This window comes from Ammodytes marinus (genome assembly GCF_949987685.1).
Source record: "Ammodytes marinus genome assembly, chromosome: 19".
Lineage (NCBI taxonomy): Eukaryota > Metazoa > Chordata > Actinopteri > Uranoscopiformes > Ammodytidae > Ammodytes > Ammodytes marinus.
In genome coordinates, this window is record NC_137223.1 from 4,578,552 (window position 1) to 4,596,144 (window position 17,593).

Sequence of the window (17,593 nt, forward strand, 5' to 3'; positions counted from 1 at the left end):
ATCTTCCGGGGGAGCATTCCCCCGGACCCCTCTAGAACAGTGGTTCTCAACCGGTGGGGCGCGCCCCGGGGGGGCGCGAGGGGGATGAAAAAAAAAAAAATAATAAATCTTAATCTTAATTTTTTTTTTTTTTTGTAATTTAAATTTTATTCCTGATATGTAGCCTAGTTCAGAGATGATATGTATTTTTTTTCTTTCTTAACTTTTTTTGATAGGTAGTTGCCAAGTTCATCACACAAACACTCCAATCCACTGATATGAGATCAGTTTGCAATTTTCAAGTACTGAATTAATGGTAGGACTGTGGCCACTAGAACTGGTCTCTGGTCAGCAAAGGTCTTGAAAACAGCATAAGTGTGCTTGTGACATGCGTGCCACCCATGCATGTGTATGGGCACGTGTCCCAGCAGATTTTTTAAATCTGAATAAAAAAATTTAAGTTTGTAGTTAGCAAGTGTAACATGTTCTTAGGGCAGAATTTCATAAATAAAGGTTTATTTTTTAGCAAGATATTTGGTCAAAATCTAGTTGTCATCCGTCCCTCTGTCCAGTTGTTAGGCATCTGGCTGCTAGCAAGTTATGTTGTCTTGCTAATTTTACTATTCATCTGAACTGAAATGAATATTGACTTTTTCCTTTATTATCTTCGCCAGAATGCACCAGAATGCTTAGATATCAAGGTTAAAAACACAAACAAATATTCTGGGGGGGATGCCCCCAGACCCCCCTTCAGGGGTTTAGTTTTCTGACAAACATTACAATGGATACTAACATGATTTGGGCATTTGGGATTATAAATCATCTTTGAATTGGTTGTACAGCATATCACATGCTAATCATTCAGGGGTGTGATGGCCACCCCACTCTAGCTCTGTGGCCCACCTTGGCCACCCCCAGTCAAAATTTCCTGGAATCGCCACTGAGACACACACAACTCCGCGTTCAGGCTGCACAGCACATTAATCGCAGGTAGCATTTTGAGCTAAATCTGGCCACTTTCCAAATCCAAGACTCAATAGTTGAAACATTCTCTGAACTGGGTTGTCAGACAGCAGTGTTTCCCATTGATCATAGACTTTGTTTTGTGAAGCTTTTTCATAACAGGTATACCTATTGTAGAATTTATTCTGTGTATGTTCTATTTAGGCTACTATTTTCTTCTCTTCTAAGGAGATTTTAAAAAAAAAACATTTCCTCAGTGTCACATAAAAGTGCACCAGAATTTAACGTTAAATTATAAGAAATTTCCGGACCCCAACCCTAAACCCGATGTTCAACTCAAAGGTGCGCCACTGGCCTAGCCCTTGTGATAATAACAATAATAGAGTATCTATCTATCTATCTATCTATCTATCTATCTATCTATCTATCTATCTATCTATCTATCTATCTATCTATCTATCTATCTATCTATCTATCTATCTATCTATCTATCTATCTATCTATCTATCTATCTATCTGTGTAGGGTGGTGTGTGTGTGTGTGTGTGCTTTGGGGGGGGCCCAGCTTGCAGAAGGTTGAGAACCCCTGCTCTAGAAGGTCCAGGGTCCACGACACAGTCTCCCAAATTCCTGTGAGAAACACTGTGTGTGTGCATGATTATTAAGAGTCATTAGACCAGGGGTTGTGTTCAAGTACGCGTAATGATTTGGTCATTCATCAATAGAAACATTGTGTTGTTATCTGGCTCAGAGAGTGACCAATCACTCATACGTTTTGGACTATAGACAAACATAGCTTTTACATGTTTGTATTGTAAGACTGCCTCTCAGAGGGCCCATCAGGACTTCCTGTATAGGGGCCCAGAATTTGGAGCAACGCCCCTGCCTCCACATATCGTATAAATAATCATGGTGGGCTGCCATGGCCAAAAATGCCAGGGCTGAATTTTTGTCCCAGTCCACCCCTGGCTGAATGGGTGTTGTGTTGATTTAACTAGCATCCAATCCAATACTGTGATTAAAGAGCACATTAAAGGTGCACTATGTCACTTTTGGTGTGTCGTAGAAGTGAATATTTTTGTCTGTGTAAGTTATTAATAAGTATAAGTAATTACGTTTTGTAAACTAAGCGCAGGCTCTGCAAATGTAAACAAATTCCCCTCCTCTGAAACTTCATATTGCACCTTTAATATGATAATCTTCCTGATTCTTTTGTATTATTTGTAACCCGAGCCCTCACATTTCATATGTCGCCACATTCTGCTAAACGGGCGTGTATGGGTGAAATATGACATTTGAATTTTTTCTCATGCTGTATAAGCCAACATTTTGATTTATTCGACCGATAATCACTGAAACAGAGCAGTTTAGGGAGCAGCTGCATCTGTGTGAAGCCCCACAGATAAGCCCCACTATACGGAGGTCCAGACCTTCCAAATAATAGCTGTGCTTCGGGGGGATTCTGACCCGGTGAGCGCCATCCATCCGTCTACATATTGTGAATTATCTCACTTATCAATCCTCCGTAGAGCTCGGAGGTCCAATCAGGGGCTTCCGATTGGAGCGCACACACAGGCCCCCTCAAGCTTGGCTTTGACATTTAAAGGCAGGCAGAGAGGTGGACGGCCTTTTGGTCTGCTTAGCGAGCTCCTGTTACATATCCAAATGCGCCGGGCCGGTTCTTTCTCCCCTGTAATCGGCTCTGTGCCTTTCCACGCTTTGTTTTATTAAGATTAATGATAAAGCCGCCACGCATGCTAACGTTATATCTCTGCTTAGCCCCCGGATCGTGTATTTTGAATAGACAACTGCCTCGCAGCTTTCTTGTAGCAGGAAAAGGTCAGCTATAGGGTATAACGGGATAAATTAAAGCCAACGCGTGTACATTATAACAGGTATTTACCAGGGCTTTCATTTCTCATCTGGAGCTGGGCCTGTTTGCTACACAGTGTATTCTCCCTGCCATCCATATCACATACTCTTTCTTTTTTCTATTCTACATCTGACCATACAATCTAGTTAGGATGAAGTAGGCACACAATTGGGCCTTTTTTTACCTTATTTAATTCATCATAACATTGTGTCATGATCTTGCCTCTTGCTTATAGATCCGTCTCATCCCCGGTTGTTTTCATGTTGTCGTCGATGTGACATCACTTTCAGTGCGCACTGGATTGTGGGTCAGAATGGGCCCAAATAGCATGTTGATTTCTACACTAAAAATGTTCAACTGGATGTAGTAGGCATCCGGGTATTTTTTAAGCATGCTTAATCAGACCACAAGAATTGGGAACATTCGCAATCTTTTTGTCTGCCATACTAAATATCAGAAAAGTATGGGGATTGGAACGCAGGGTCTGTCTGACAGTCCATGTGCTTGAGATAGGAGTTAGCATCATTGCTACACAGCTAACCACCGCCTATAAAAAAGGGATACGGACAAGCACATAATTTTTTTTTATGACACCATCAGTGGTTCTAGCCAATGAATTCTGCAGGGCTCAGGAAATTCAGCAATTAAAAGAATGAGGCTTATCATGGCTCTACATCAAGCAGGCCAAGGCAGTGTTCAGGGGGGATTTAAGTCTGATTAAGAGCCGGAGGTTTCCGATGGAAAATGACATGTGAAAAAAAAAGGTTTATTTAGAAAACTCTCAAAGCTTTTCTTCTGTTCTTTCTTTTTTGACCTTGTCATTTATATATCCCAGCGACCTCCCTGAAAACCAGCACACACACACACACACACACACACACACACACACACACACACACACACACACACACACACACACACACACACACACACACACACACACACACACACACACACACACACACACACACACACACACACACACACACACACGTACACACGCACACCTACACACACACACACACACACGCACCAGGCCTGCTGTGTATTGTCACTATAATCATGATTGCCAGAAGAAGTCAACAAATGTTCCTATTTGGCAGCCCCGGGACGGGTTATTACAAACACCAACGGGGGCCCTGTGTTTCTTATGGGAACCCTTAAGGATTTTTATAAATCAAATAGGCTCAGTTTTATGCCGGTGGTAAATACACAGGTTTTTTGGCACAATCAAGGCTGCAGTTACACATTTCAGTTTATGTTCTATGTCATTGTCCTTTTGAGTTTGTGAGTGGCTGTTCCCCCCATCTGTCCAAGCTATAAGCATTATGACCTTCTAAAACATGACCCGCTTTCTGCCAGAAAGAGGAGGAAATTACCGTAAACACCTGGCCACTATAATTGTAATACGTCTCGACCGAGTGATCAGTGGGATCAGAATTGCTTCACTGTTGGTATTTTATGTTACGTGTGTGTGGATGCCATTTTAAAAAGAGGAACACATACATTTGCAATTTGAAATACAGCTTATGAAGAATATTCTCATCAGAATTTTTTTGTTTGAGCCTCCTGATTTGAAAAAATCCAGGGAGCTTATCCCTATACCGAGGAAAGACTGTGAGATTCTGTACCACGATAAATAACCCCGTTGCATCATCCCTGAAAATTGTATTCACTTTCTATTACTGAAAGTATATTGTCGGTGCCAGTAGAAGATCTTATTATTTTACTATAGGACAGACTAATACTGCATTGTCCTTCAGATTGATTTAAAGGTACAATAGCATTACCTACCACCTCACAAAATGACAAACAATGTTATATACTGTACATGTTTGAGTTGTGTACTTAAACATCACACATGTCTCAATACATTTTTCAAACTCAGGACTGATTCATGGCAACATCGAATTACAGAACATTTGCATTGATTTGAGTGAAAAAAAATTAAAAGACAAAAAAGGTGATTCTGGATATGTCGATTGAATTATTCAATTGCAAGACAATTATGCCATATTGTGACATATGTTGATGTCATTATGAGAGCCTTAAACTTGGCTGTGCCGACATGATGCCCAATATTACAATGCAGAACGTTATGGGTAAAATTTGTCAAAGTCAAATACAGCTCTGGAAAAAATTAAGAGACCACTCCAAATGTTCAGTGTCTCTTGTTTTACTATTTAAAGGCATATGTTTGAGTAGAATGAACATTTTGGTTTTATAATATAAACTTCTGACAACATTTCTACCAAATTCACAATAAAGAATATTGTCATTAAGAGCATTTTCAATAAGTAATGTAAAGATCAAGATTGAAGAAAAATCCAGAATGGTCTCTTAATTTTTTCCGGGGCTGTATGTCTCTTTTATTCTTTGTCTGTGTGTTGTTTTGGTGAACTCAGACCTGTGTATAAACCTGTCCTTCGTGAAAGGAACCCCCCAAGATGCATTGTGGTGGCCCAGTGTGAACCATCATTTGACGATCACTAGTATATGATTATGTAAATGTTCAGTTATGGTGCGAGGTGGCTATTCTCGCTCTACATGGGGGGAACTAAATAATGGAGCCCATTCGTGTTGACTTGAGGAAATCAGAGGGGTGGGGGGGAGGGGTGCTATAAGAGCCACTGATGATAGGCTGCCAGAAACCTACTCCCTAATTTTGAACACTGATACAGGGGGAGCTGAGTGCTTCTTGGATAAGCGGGTGGTCCCCTGCTGCTGGCTCGGCAATTACGTAACAAAGCTGACCAATGATTTCTGCATCTGTTACACTTTATGGAATAGCATTTTTGATATTATACACAGAGCATGTGGGGTGAAAATGAACTCAGGAGCCGTTGGAGGGGGCAATCATGCACATTGTTGCTTTGTGTGTGTGTGCATGTCAGTGCAGCATGAATGCAATCTCCCCTCCCTAACTGACCTTGCTACAGTTGATTGTGATTCCTGCCTTCACAGCAGTGCACACATGGGGCCTATACTTAAGCTGTTAGGTGTGTGTGGGCGATGCACTCAGCCAATCAAACACACAGGAAAAACATTCAGTTGCCTTTGAGCGCAGGGAGAACTCAAAGGAGGGATTTTATTAGCCGGAAAAAAATTCTCATCGACGTCTCTGTAATGTTCTTCTGTTATGGCCAAACACACACACCACTCTAGCGTTTGATAAGGCCATCTCTACCTGAAGTCACTGTTGACTGTCACACTTTTAAAGCCCCCTGTAAACCCAAATATCGTTTGCCTCATAGCATAATTGCCTCAATCATATTTACACTACTTTTACTCTACATCTACTCTATTCTACATCTACTATACTCTACATCTACTTTACCCTACTCTATAACTCTTAAAATATGACTTAGGCAATAATGCTATTAGGCTAACGAAAAGTAGAGTAAAACTAGAGTAGAGTAAATATGATTTGGGCAATTATGCTATGAGGCTAACGATACGTGTCATTTGGGGAGTAAGCCCCATAGTAAGCATCTGAAAAGGCATTTATTAGGCACAATGTCAATCCGAATTATAGATATCGACAGAAATTCGGTTTAGATGATTTGGGCTACGCTCCGGTTCCTATGAAGCAATAAGTATTTTTTGAACCAATCGCGGCGGTTTTTAATCCGAACATTTTTACATTTTCCTTTTAAAAAGCCATGGAGACCGTTGGATACAGCCACACCCACACAGACCTGTCACACGCTTCTAGAGTCTAGACACTAGAAAAACAGCTGTGTTTTTAACTAATAATATTTATGAACATTTATTTTCAAATCAGAGTTTTGTAAAAAGCTTATTGAGACACCCAACTCTGATATCATGTATCTATTTTCAGTCCAGAGCAAAATGTCGAAGGCAAAGCTAATTACATTGTATCCATTCTCTGTTGACCGAGAGAATTGATGTGAATGTATGATGGCTCTTGAACTGGGACATAATGAGGGGCGGGGGGGTGACGGCTGTGGTGAGCTGCCAGTGGTGAACACATCAGATGTGTATATATAATCATCTCATCACCTCTGGAGCTGTCAGTCCTATAGAACATGAAAATGCCCAGCCTAGGTCTTTCACTTCAAATCAGGGCCTAGCTCATTGCAATTCAAACGGAGGCCACCTTTGACCTCCCCGCATGGTCTGAAAGGTGTTCCTGCCTTCCACCAACATTGTTATGCAACGAGCACTCTGTCCTCTGCTCTTTCAAACTCCATTTTCAAACACACTTCAAGGGCAGTCAAAGGTTCAAGGGTATTTTTACGCACATCCACCTGTGTGCAGTGTTGAGTGAATGAGAATGATCAGGCGAAATCAAAATGTTCCAGGAATTATTCCGTTTCACTTTGATGGGAGGACATGCTGCGGCTGTATTTATGTCCGGCGATTATCTATTATCATGGTTCTAATGTTGAGCCTGTAAAGGAATCAGATTAAAGGTGGCTTCAGTGATTCTAGAAGATGCTTGTTTTTATGTGTGTGAATAAAATGTAACAGTAGTCAATCATTTTGGCAGCGCTATCATTGGAGAGGGGCCCCCTAATACAATGTTGCTTAGGGCCCCATGAAGGCTTGGGCCGGCTCTGTGAAAAATAGCTTTGAGAGCAGTGTGTATGCAACCAACCAAAACATTGACCTCACAACAGTTGTCTGATTAACACATTTAGCCTTGCACATAAGTAAATTCATGATTTGTTTGGTCAAGACCTTGAAATTCTCTGAGAGTTATTCTTATTGGATCAACACCAAATGAAAAGTGCTAGCGACCGCATGATTAGTCCTCCCTTTGTCTACGGTCTATGTGTAATTGCTGGAAGAAGGCTGGTGCTGCCTTGCAAAATATCGATGCCACTAGCCAAAACATTGGCTCTGTAAGCCCAAGAGCAAGACACTTGTTAACCAACTCTGAAAAACTCCCTTCACATTTATCAGAGCCTGGGTTTGTCATTGTCCTCCAATCCTTTTTTTCTCTGTGACTCACTTGAGCGTTAATAAAAATTCTATTCCAATTCTGCTTTAAATTCACAAATGCTAGAGGTGTGTTCCCCACTTAATGGATGAATGGCCTTCAGAGGTAAAACTGCTAGCTGGTTTGTGTCTGCAGGCAGGTGGAGAGCAGCTGAGGTTAGATAACATCCACCCACTCATATACACGTCACACACACACACACACATACACAGACTTTTTTGACTGGTTTCACACAGGGAAGTTGTGTCACTGAAACAGAATGGTACGATACGATATTACTTTATTGTCAGAGATTGATCTACAAAATCTACATTTGCCCTCAAATCCAGTGAGCCACGTACAATTGTCAACTCATGCAGGCAATTTTCATAACTTGTGCAAAGTTTTATTTTTTCTTAGCTCAAGTAGATCTCATTAAACCACCATCAAAACTTAACAAAACTCTAGCCTCAATCTTAATGGGAATTCCACCAATTACATTTTTTTAAAAGTAGGTTTATTAGTTTTCCGTGGCTGTGGAGGAGCTTTGTCAAGTATTTTTTTCCAAATGATATCACCAGGATTCCCTTGGCTCAGCATTGTAGACTAAGATTTTTAACAAACATTTTTACCTGTTGAGCTAATGGTCGTTCAAGATGGTTGTTAAAGAGAAATATACAGACGCAAACAGACAAGGTTTAGTCGATTAAACCTGAATGTAGGACCTTTTATCTATACTAGTAATATAGTAGATGACAATGCTATGGAAGCAAAAATAGCCAAAAATCACAAAAATTACCAGAAAAAGAAAAATACCATTTCACCTTTTTGGAATTTCATGTCTCTTAATCCTCTCAAGGAGAATTATTTTATCCATAACGATAACAATTTGTTTAGGGTATCATGCAGATAACTTTAAGGTCCATTGCTCGGAATATGCCAACATTTAACAGCATTAACTTTCTGCTCCTTTGTGATGGGTTAGGGTTAGGGTTAGAGGGTAAGTGTTAGGGTTAGAAGTCACAACATGGATTTAGAAGTGATTTTGACGATGCCGCACCTCGTATAGTGTCATCCCAGCATAAGAGACCAGGCTGGCTTTAGTCTAAAAAAAAAGACTGGAGATTATGTGTTAAAAGGTTTCACCCCTGAACTGTAAATAATGGAATAGAATAATAGGCCTTTCACACCAAAATGAACCAAGAGTCAGTTCCAGGCTGGTGTTGGGGTCAGTTCAAAACTGGTTACAGCCTTATCCCAGTTATGAACCGGTTGGTTTCACATCGACCGGAGACAGCCATGGAGCCGGCAAGAGAGCAACGTCATGACGTCACTGTAAACGTGTGTGTACGTCACCCGACGCCGCTGCTCTTGTGGCTAACGCTAAAGCTACCGCTAGCTTTAAGCACAACAACAGCGGCGAATACGTCTTATTTTTACACGTGTTGGCTCTCGCTTTGCTTTCTTAAGCAAACAGGACCCATACAGCGTATTCTCGCTGGTCAATTTGATCGCTACGTTCGGTAATTATGTTATGTTTACGTCTCGTAGTAGCGGTGTTTTTAAATATGGCGGGCATGAGGTTTGAGTTGCTCTGGTTGGTCAAGATAATCCCTCCCCCAGCCGCTGGCGCAAGCAGTTCTTATCAAGCCCAGCTCAATCCTGGGGTATGAGTTCTCCCGGTTTTTACGGCCCGGAGCAGGCTCTCTGGCGGTGTGAAACCAAAACACTGGCTCTAACTCCGAACAAGCCCAGAACTAGCGCCGATTTTGCGGCGGTGTGAAAGGCCTACAATAGACCTATACTGGGGAAAAAAAACTTGATATGATGGAGAGCAGAGACGGATGGCAAGGCAGGATCTTAAATATGTCTAGATTATATGGTGAGAAAAAACTATGCAGCAGTAAGATAAATAATTTGTCAAATTCAACTGTGTTTTTACCAAAAAGCTCAAGTTCTAAATCAAAACCAGTCTCCGTTACCTCCGAAAAGGGCACGGTTTAATCTAATGTATCCCCACTGAATTGTGACTGGCTGTACATCTGTTGATGTTCCCATAGAACAGCACTAATTAATATATACGAGCTCATAGCATTGGTATGGTCCATAAGGCGAAACATGAAGGCAGCCAAACGCGCTTATGTAATGAACTACCTCTGCTTTTGCTTTGGTGCCGGGGGACTCGGAATCATCCAGCTGAGTGAAAGAAGAGGATATTAAAATGCAGCCTCTCATGTATTCCTATTCATAAAGTGTTCAGAAATGCAGAGCACGACCAGGCGACTGGCTTCTGCATCGGTTAGCTTTACGGGAGAGAAGGTGTTTCAGGGTCACTAACTCAATTTTTCTAATATTGCAAAATGACTGCACAAAATGCTTCCCCCCTCCAAACGGCTCTATTTTAGAGCGTCGTAACAATTAGACTATTTTAGCTGCTGTGCTAAGCCCCCATCGGTAAGTGAAAAAAGTCTGAGAGTGAGCCTGAGTGCTTCTGGTTGGCCCATGATATACAGTCAAGTCATTAATGGCAGTCACACACACACACACACACACAGTGCTGGCTGAGGGTAATCCACAGGGGAGACAGACAGAGCCAGAGGGAGCAAGGCTTTTTCTTCGAATTAAAGCTCAACTCTGGTCTTCATCTCTACACCCTGAGATATCTAGAATGACTGATTCTCCATTCTGAAAAAAAGAAATCACCTTCCTGGAATGATCACCTTTTTTCCCCCAGTGGAACATTGTCTCTGCTAATACTGTTCACTGATCCCTTGATCCCTGGCTCACAGTCACCCTTGGTGGGGTATGAGAGTGGAGGGTGGAGGGTGGAGGTTTGGGGTAGGGGCGGGCTGAGTCATGCATTCCTTAACGCATACTCTTTCTTTTTTCTATTCTACATACTACATCCAACGATAAAAAAAATCTAGTTAGGATGCAGTAGGCATACTGTTGGGACATACTTTTACTTATTTATTTTGTCACAACATTGCGCCTTGATCTTGCGTTATCCTATGTTTTCATATGAAGGCTCCATTGATGTGACGTCACTTCAGGTTCACACTGGATTATGGGTCAGAATCGCCCAAAAAGGATGCTGTTTTTCAAAACTAAAAATCTTGGCCGGATGTAGTAGACATCCGGGTCTTTTTAACCATCCTAAATTTGGCCACAAGAATCGGGACTAGTAAATCTTTTTTCTACCATACTAAATAGTAGAAAGTATGCGATTCGGAACGCAGGGAAAGGTACTAGTACTGCGTAAAGTAAGGGTGAATGTGGCAGATCTGGTGGCTGGGCTTGCGTAACATGCTCTGGAGGGAGAAGTAGATTATGTGTGGGAAAGTATATCATCTCATCTCATCTCAGTACACTGGCTCTGGATCAGGCAATATCTCTATGTCTACTGCCAGTGAGCACTACAGTATGGATCTCTGACAAGTCTGCTTTTCAGAAATGGAGATTGCGTCCTTGTTTTTTTGTTTTTTTACATCAGTATAAGGGTGACTCAATCTCATACGCAACATGTGTGATACTGTGGTCTTTCATTTTAGAAAGTCCAAAGAAGCCAATCCAAAAATGATTGAGATTTAGAATTTAGAAACTGTTTCAGTTTTGTGTATGGAAGGCAGCAAATCCTAAAGAGTTTTTGGATCATGTAGTTTTAGAGCCTGATATTAGCAAAATGACACAACGGAGTGCATCCTGTCTTATAAAGGATCCAGCATGTTTATGTTTATAGACCCATATTGGGGACTAAAAAGTCAGTAGATCCCAGACACATTAGGATAACCAAAAAAGCTAACTACAGTAGCCTCATACCCAGGATGAAAGTGAAGACATCTCAAACGTATTGCATCATCTGACACATCTGACCAATGAGTGAAGAGAACGTTCTCACGTGACTAATGCCGCTGCATTTTGGTTCGCTTCACCAACTGATTCAGACCAGAGGTAGCTAGAGGTGTCAAAGAAAACTAAACCTGTTGGAAAAGCAGCCAATGTACACTCTAAAAAGAAAATAGTTTAACCAATTAGGGCAACCGGTAACACACAATTGAATTAAGTCTATTGAAATAAAGAATGTAAGTTACACTTACACAATTGTTTCAAGTCAGATCAACTTAATAGTTTGTTTGTTTTCAAATCAAAAGTTTGCATTAATCCAACTTATAATTAAGGGACGACAACTTAAAATGTCAGTGTTTTCTGAATCAATTTCTTGTTTAATCCTAAAGTAAAATATTGCTTCCGTAGAACCTAAAAGAAAATAGTTGGACCAACTTAATTGAATTAAGGCAATTGGTAACGCATTTCAGTGTATAACAGTCGGGCAAGCAACATATTTCCCATACACTGTTAGAAATTTCCCTGAAAAAAAACATTAATCAACTGGCAGCAGGGTTGCCTTTATATTACTGTTAAATTAACATTATTTTACTGTCACTAAAATTGACAGGATTATACTGTTAATGAAAAAAGGGATGAACCTGGACTAAATGTTTGTTATGTTGCTGTTTGCAGCGTGAGCGAAGGGGATGTTATATTTCATTGGGCAGATGTGTTTCAACCCTATATAAGTTTACTATGTCCCCTATTTGTTAAAATGCTAAACATAGACAGCAGCTTCTGTTTGTTACTTCAAGACGCTTGTTACAATATATCAAGTTCAATGGAATGATTCATTTATTTTGTAATTTGTATCCTGAGTTGAACTAGGGATCTGGCTTAAGAGTTCCACAAACCGTTTTGTTATAACCAACAAAATCACGGTTAGTTCAAAGATATATTTTATTTAAACAAAATGCATAGTGAGGTAATGGAATGAAACATCCCCTTCACTGAGGGTGCAAATAGCAACATAACAAAGGTTTAGACCAGTGCAAGTCATTGTGGGAAAGGGGGCGTTAGACAGGAAAACCTAATTGAATCGCTTTCATTTGTATAAGAAAATCAAGTCAATGTCAGGTCAATTTCAATTTGATGTAATCCACAAAAGTACATTGCCATCGCTAAAGCAGAAAACTGAGTCAGACTTATTCAAAACAGTGTGTTACTTCAACTTTTCAAAAATATACTTTTTAGAGTGTATCATGCCTGCTTCTGGTGCAAAACCAAAAAAGTGAACTAGAAACGGACTGTCTGGTGTGAAAGCACCCAAAGTGAACCTGGTTCCCCCCGTGTTCTAACCAAACCCACTGATTGATTTAAGTAGAAATGTAAGTAAAAACCCCCAAAACATTCTCACATAGAGTAGGGAATATTTATTTCTGATATGAGCCTGAAGTAGATTAGTTACTGATGCTGTATGTTGTATGAACTTCAGTTACAAACAACATAATCACCATTCAATCAGCAATTTGGTTCCTGCGTCACCTTTTAAAACATCAACAGTGATCAACACTAAATTGAAGGCATTCAAAAAAAAATTAAGAATTGTTAAATAAAATGTTCCTCTTCTAGTCCAGGTCAGAAGCATATAAACAGAAAGCTACATGAAACTAAACACATCCATTTGCGAAAGGCCAAGAGTTCCTATCTTCAAGCGATAAAAGCAAACAACATATTAAAGCAGTCAACATAGACAAGAAGCACCAATTTGAGTGCCCATAAACCCAAACCATGATTTAGGTTTGGTAGAAAGAGTAAAGAGGCCATACTTTCAAGGATGCCGTCTGGACTGGGTGTATGGGGGGGAAAGCAGCACAAATTGGATGAAGTTAAGCTGCACTAACCGCGTGTTGTGACTCCGGACCAGAAAACTCAATCGTCCCTTTGACCAGGCGGATTGCTCTGAGAAAGGCTACATTGTTCCTTGTGTTTTGGGTTGGATTATGAGCGGACATGTCACAACAGCAGCGGTGTTCTTTTGGACATGGTCTCTGGGGGTTGTCCGTTGTCTGTCAGGAATGCTCCGATGATGGGGCTCCCTAATGAGGGTTTAATCCAGGCCGCAGTCATTAGTGGACTAGGGTCATGTTAAAACAATCTATGGGTCAAGGCCTGTATTAGGGGACTGCAGAGGTATCAACCCGGTTCAATGAGCATGACACAACATGGCACTTGGAGTCCAGGGAAAAAGGGTATTTATTTTGGCTATTGTTAGATGTTGGTATCTCATGGTTGTGACAGTACATTTTGGCAGATTCTGGAACATGCTACACTTTACCCAATGGTATATTGATAAAGAAATATAAGCTTTTTTTGTATATGTAAATGGCATACAGTATGTGACAGGCTCAAAATGAGATGTTCTCTTTTACAACCATATTTTGTTACAACCATCTTTAAAGGCCTTTATCTCAACATAATATTTGAAAAAAGTATTTTTTTCAATTCTCTGAACCAGACATCTCGACCTTCTAAAGCACTTGCATCAACCAAACGTTCCATAATCTTTCTTAGCTCTATTCTGAAGGTTATTGCAGAAGGATTGTTTTCATGTGTTGTTAATGGTTTTATTTGATACATACTTCTTCAAGATGTATCAAGTGGTTTTTACCGTGGAGTTCACTTGGTCCCCAGGACGGCTTTTTTTTTCAAACTCGCTAAGACTGGTTTATTAATATGTTTTCGCCCCAGGAGCCGCATAATTGGTCAACATTTCACAGTATGTTTACAGAGAGGATTTAGTGGCTGTTTAGAGTGCAGATTTGCATTAAGCATATTTTATGAAAGCATCAGCTCCCTGGGGTGTGAGGTTTAGTAACCCAGAACGCTTGCCTTCCTTTTTTTTCCTTCCACAAGGGTCTTTAAGAAAAGTGCTGTAAACATGACGGGGATTATAAAACGGGGATGACAATAATCTGAAGGTAATGGAAGTTGTGCTAGAAGGAGAAGACAACTTCACCTTCTAAAGTCATTCTTCTACCAAAATTGGTTAGCAACAGTTTGGAATACTTTTTTCACTTGTTTAAAAAAAAAATTATATCAATGGAATAGATCAAATAAAATAGGGGTCACTGTGGGATTGAGTGGCTTAAATTGATGGGTGGACAGGGCCCTTTGACTTTTCTCCCATGAACAGTATCTCCAGGAAAAGCAGACAAGCCCGTTCTGAGTGAACCCGCTGCTGTGTGCTTACTTGCCCAGCCACAAAAACGCATCTGGCAAAGTCAGTGAACGATCTGGTAAACACAGTGGAGCTTTGTAGCATACACACAGAGCCAGCTAGCATTCTCAGGACTTGGTTGGAGACCAGGAGAGAAACAAAACAAAGTGGTAGGGTGAATAATGACAAAGGAATCTCAGTAAATGCTAAATGTTTGTCCGGAGGATTTGTGTAAAGAAGCAACCGCTCACTTTTCACTTTCTCCATATACACATATGAGATGGAAATGTTGTCATTCACCTCTGCCGTTGACTGTTAAAAATACAACCATGCGTTCGTGTGCAACGTTAAACACATCTTTATGTGATGGCCATTTAATCCAGGCAGCCAGACACTTCAAATGAGTCATGCAAAAGAGCCAGAGATAATTGCTGTGCATACGGCTGGTGTGCAGAAGGTTACAGGTACGCTCCCCTCTAAGAGCCTTTCTGTATAGTGCTGTCCTCAGGGGAGAGTGAGTGTCTGCTTGTGTCCGCTGTAAAACGTTTGGAATTAATTGAACTGAAATTGTCATTCAGGATCTACATATGGCAGTGTTTTCCTCTGTCTGGAGGGGTGACGCACCCTATCTTCCCCCTGTGTGCTCTGTAATTGAAATGTAGATGGTGTGGTGTAAACATGTTAGAAGCGGCCGTTGAAGACTCACTTTTGTTGCATTGGCCTTTAACACAAGTTGACACTTTGACACTCCTAACTTTTTTTTCATGTATCACTATCTTATATGTTATTTCGTATTGTATCTTGCACAGCACTTTTGTCAACTTGATGTTGTTTTTAAATGTGCTATAGAAATAAGTTTGGCTTCGACTTTTGACTTTGTTTTTGAAAACTTGACATCTTGTAAAAAAAAAAAGGTTTTGCAAACATTGAAAAAAAGAGTTTACAGTCCGGAAAAAAACCCATTTCAAATCTCTGCAAACATGATTTTTTATTTTATTTTGCTTTCTTAAAAATACCCACCAACAGACGTTTAAGAGTTTACAATTGTTTCACCAACACATTGGTTCTCCCAGTGTTTTCTTTCGTTTTTCCCAGTTTTGGAACCTTGTAAATTGGGGATGTGAAAACAGCTGTCCATAGGTTGAGAACAAAAAAAACGTTTTGAAAGGGTGAATATTTACATTAAAAAAGGGTTCTAATTCCCATAGAGTAGTGCTTGCTAGCTGATTAGTGTCAGGCTGTATGCGTGTGTGTGCACAGACAGACTTTTTCCAGCTTACTATATTACATACTAAAGTACAGAAGAGTTTTAGGGCCACAGGAGGAAGAACCAAATCAGATAAGAAAGTTTTTTTTGTTCATTATGCTGTGAAATGTCAAGAATAAGACGGAAACTCCAAAATGCTATTGGAGTTAGTGGGGCATTCATGTATTTTCAGCAATTGACGTAGGGACATCCTAAATCTTTTTCTGGCATATTAAATAGTAGGGCAGTATTGGGATTTGAACGCAGGGAGAGTTTTGCCCTGCGCCTATTGACATGCTGTTGTTCCTTGCCCACACAGCTCCGTCCCAGGTCAGTGAGGTCATCAGAGAAAAGGTGCAGCAACGCAGCATCCAGCTGTCCTGGCAGGAGCCCCACCAACCCAACGGAGTCATCACAGAATATGAAATCAAATACTACGAGAAAGTAAGTTTTACTGGTTAGGTGTGTTTGTTTGTGTCCTTGCCTCCGTCTCGAACGCTACACCTCACATCACGTTGACTTTTGCACACACACACGCACACACTTCATTTTGTATTCAGTCTGCGTGCTGCTGTGAGTGGAATTCACTAGATTCTGCGAGTGCCTTCTTTGTCTCATAATTGCAATAATGAATGAGATGCTCATAAGATTTTAATCTGGGGCTGTATAGTCCTTCCACAGCCAGCCACACACATACACACACACACACACACACACACACACACACACACACACACACACACACACACACACACACACACACACACACACACAGAGTCCGTGCCTGCCTGCCGCACTGCCAGAATGATCAATCTGTTACTGTTATCTCCTTTACCCCCCATCCACATAGATTATAAACTGCCGTTTTCCAGTGTTTCAAGTCTGAACACCATCAGCTTTTTTTTTTATAGCAAAGTTTAGTGGAGCGAATGTAACCAGGCAAGTCAAAGGCAAGGAAGGGCATATAGCAGGGAGCTGGGATGCCAGTCAGTCTCGCTGGCCACAAAACACTGACGGATCAGTCTCCTGTGTCACGTACTGTGGCTGTGGTCTGCCCAGCTGGAAAAAGTGTCTCATAACAGAGCCTGCATGGCATTCCATTTGGGCTTTTCTGCCAATGCCAAAACATTTACAGATCAACACCAAAGCACACAATGCCTGTGTATTTTTTAACATTGCATTTATTGAGTTTTCCTTTTTTTGACAAAAGAAGAAGAAGAAAAAACAGACATAATAATAATACATATTTAAAAACATAAATATGTATATATATTGCGTGTTTATTTTGTCTGTGTGGCAGCTTGTCTTATGGTAAGATCATAATTTCAGTTTAAACTAAATTGTGGATCTAATGATAGAGCATCATAGTGAAAAAAAAGTTAAGCAAAATGTATTTCCGTTCTTTAAGTAAGACACTGCATGTACAGTAAATAAAAATATTATATTTTTTCCAGAAATGTTTTGATACATTTTAAAATGTCGAAATATCATTCTAAATGTGTACACATTAGCATTACTTTAAGAAACAAAAAGTAGTTGG

General features: G+C 40.5%; 1 protein-coding gene across 2 annotated transcripts in view; it reads left to right on the forward strand.

Moving 5' to 3' along the window:
• Nucleotides 1-17,593, forward strand: part of epha7 (eph receptor A7) — a 105,783-nt gene that overhangs the window by 59,438 nt on the left and 28,752 nt on the right. For both annotated transcript variants that reach the window (XM_080048005.1, XM_080048006.1), the window contains exon 5: nucleotides 16,373-16,497. In XM_080048005.1, the coding sequence (XP_079904131.1) occupies nucleotides 16,373-16,497 (125 nt within the window). The remainder of the gene's footprint in view (nucleotides 1-16,372; nucleotides 16,498-17,593) is intronic.